Here is a 2805-nt window from a genome sequence, read left to right as displayed (position 1 = left end):
TCGGTAGGGCGACGCTTAAATGGTTTTTCTTTTAATGGGCCGTAAAGCAGAAAGCCCAATGTTTCTTCGGCCCAAGCCCATTTAGGGATGTTATCATTAGGGTTTTGCAAGGACCATATATAATGGAGTTACTTCTTCCTTCCTTCCTTCACTATACATCTTCTCTGATCTCTCTTTGTCGTCTGGTTCTTTTTGCGTTACTGTGGGGTTTATTAGATTTATCAGTTGTCGAGTTCGTATGTGGTTTTGGTGTTTGTTGTGATTTGTTGGAGAAACTGTGTTTGTGTTTTTGCTGTGTGAATGCCTCACTCACCTTTAGCTTGTTTTCGAGAATGCTCAACGAAAATAAATGCTAGTCATAGAGGCATATATTAAATCGCGGTGTTTAAACGTGGGGGCATTCTTACTATAGTTTCGCCTCTAAAATTATCCGCTAAACCTTACTTGTTTACCTTTAAGGTTTTTTTTTTGGGTCCAGATCTGGCTGGCTTCATGTGATTTACGAATTATTATTTGAATCATTTTGGTAAACATGTGAATCATAATAATGAGGGCATCGGCTTGGTTGAACAAGCTGTTGCTGTTGACTATTTGTTTATAAACTGAGTTTGTTTTTACTAAACCCGACACATTTATGTGTTAGTTATAAACCGAGCCTTTTTCCTACTCTTCAGTGGGGTACTCTCAAAACGAAAAACAAAACTGACAATCTTAATGGGTCTTATCAAGACATTAAAGCATCCTAATAACAAAACGTTCTTACATTCTCTCCGTCCAAGCAAGCAAAAAGAAAAAAATTCATATCCTAACCAAACTCACAATGAGGTCACCACAAACTCCGTAATCTGTCAAAATTTGAAATCCTGATTCTCGCTTTCCAACTTAGCAACTCTTTTGGAGCACCTGAATCTCGAGGTCTCTCTCTTGCACCACCCCCGAAGTGTTCTGTTCTTAGTCTGAACCTTGCCTATAGGCTATAGCCGGATTCTAATCACTCACACCACCACTGCACACATCAACTTCGCTTAGAATCTCCCATCTCTTCTTTGTTCTTAGGCAACCAACATATCCTTGTGGTCCGACCAGCGCCCAATTGAATTTTGATCGGACATTTTATACTTTGGGCACATATGGGAGGTCCATAATGAACGGTTGGATTGAGCAGATACGTTCCCATTTCATTCAAAGCAAAGTTATGCCACAAATGGGCCAACGCCCAATGTAGACCATGAGTTAGTATTTGGGCCTCTTGCATTTTTTTTGTTCAGCTGGGCCTCTTGCATTAATTATTCAATATAGAATAGTCGACCTAACTCAAATAAAGACAACCACTAAAAATTAAATACGACTGGCTTGTCTGGACCCATTTGATAATGATGGTTTGGAATCATTTGGAATTAAATATTTAACTGAATTAAATTCACTGTGGATAAAGTTGAATTAGTGGTGATCACTATCAAGATTTGATGAGAAACTGAGATGCAAACAGAAACAGTGTTCTCATAAACGAAACGCTTGCTTTTGATATTTTTAAACATGTCTAATATTCACACACTGGGACTAGTCTACGACAAACAAACTATGTACAGTTATCTTCAGAGATCGGACTCGCACTTTCTCGACTCAGTGAGTTCACGAGCGAGTCAACATCATATCTGCGGATGCATGGAGTTAGAATCAGCCTTGGCTCCAGCAGTTGAGGTACATAACCTGACGGATAGATTCATCGGGAGTGGAAGAAGATGCACGTAGTCTATCTTCTGCAGGAACACCGTCAACAGTGACATCTGCGGCGCAGAGAGGGCGGAGATCGGAGGAAAGGCGGCGTTGAATGCGGTGGGCGGAGGTGAGACCGGTTTTCAACTTGACGCCGTGATCGGGATTTCCTTGAACAGCCACGAACGATGCTGCCATCCAAAGCTTGTTCAGATAAGTCATCCTTTTAGTACAAACTAACTTTTTTCTTTAAGATCTTGCAAGCTTTAAAGTGTTTGAGAAGCTCTGTGTAATATAGAGAGAGTAAGTGGATTTTGTCGGAAGATGAAAGGAAGGTGAGGTATGTACTTATAGCCAAAGGAGCAAGTGGATTGAAGGGTTAAAATGATAAATTCGAAAAGATCTAAAATAAAGCGATACCATGCAGTGTATCAGTGGGATCCAGGTGGCGACCTTAGAGGGTCCTATCCGTAAGATGAGTCACGCACTTCATGTCTCAATTATGGGACTCCTTATGTTGGGTCCCACCTTTATTGTAGTTTAGCGATAAGTGACTTTGTTTTTACTTGAGTTTAACTTTAATTTGTATCTTTATATGTTTTGTCTTTTCTTTGCACGTGAAAGGATAACAACAATGAGATGGTTCTTTGCATGGGAGCTTCCTAGAGTCTAGAGTTGAATCCACGAGGGGTTTGATGGCGTGTAGGCCGGTTATTGGGTCGTCACGTGGTATCAAATGCTTCTTGTCCCTTTGCTTCCGGTTATTTTAGTGAGTTTTGTTTTTTTCTATGTAATCTCTTAAACTCTCACACAACCAATCAAAACCATGATTTGGTTATATAACGCAAAAGTAGAATGTAATTGGATAATTCGCTTCGAGATTGCATAATAAAAGTAGGATTAGTTTTCAAAAGCATCGTAATTCGCTGAGGTAAGTAAGGGGATTGCTAATCTAAAGAGAGATGTGTGATTAGTCTGGAAGAAAACAACACAAGAAGAAGAACCAGAGTTATCATCTTCTTCTGTGAACCACGTGTGTCTCGGGCCTCTAATACAGCTTGGCTTTGTGAGGATATAAACCATGTGTAA

General features: G+C 40.0%; 1 protein-coding gene across 1 annotated transcript; it reads right to left on the bottom strand.

The window, feature by feature from the left end:
* Positions 1-1430: 1430 nt before the first annotated feature.
* Positions 1431-2132, bottom strand: LOC103834773. The gene has a single exon (XM_009110860.3). It carries the CDS (start codon positions 1936-1938, stop codon positions 1678-1680), a length of 261 nt encoding a protein of 86 aa, XP_009109108.1. The 5' UTR covers positions 1939-2132; the 3' UTR covers positions 1431-1677.
* Positions 2133-2805: the final 673 nt, after the last annotated feature.

This window comes from Brassica rapa, chromosome A08 (assembly GCF_000309985.2).
Source record: "Brassica rapa cultivar Chiifu-401-42 chromosome A08, CAAS_Brap_v3.01, whole genome shotgun sequence".
Classification (NCBI taxonomy): Eukaryota; Viridiplantae; Streptophyta; class Magnoliopsida; order Brassicales; family Brassicaceae; genus Brassica; species Brassica rapa.
This window is presented reverse-complemented; position numbering and strand designations above follow the sequence as displayed.

Excerpts from the sequence above, each read along its gene's own strand:
- LOC103834773 (XM_009110860.3), bottom strand. The coding sequence starts at position 1,938 with ATGACTTATCTGAACAAGCTTTGGATGGCAGCATCGTTCGTGGCTGTT.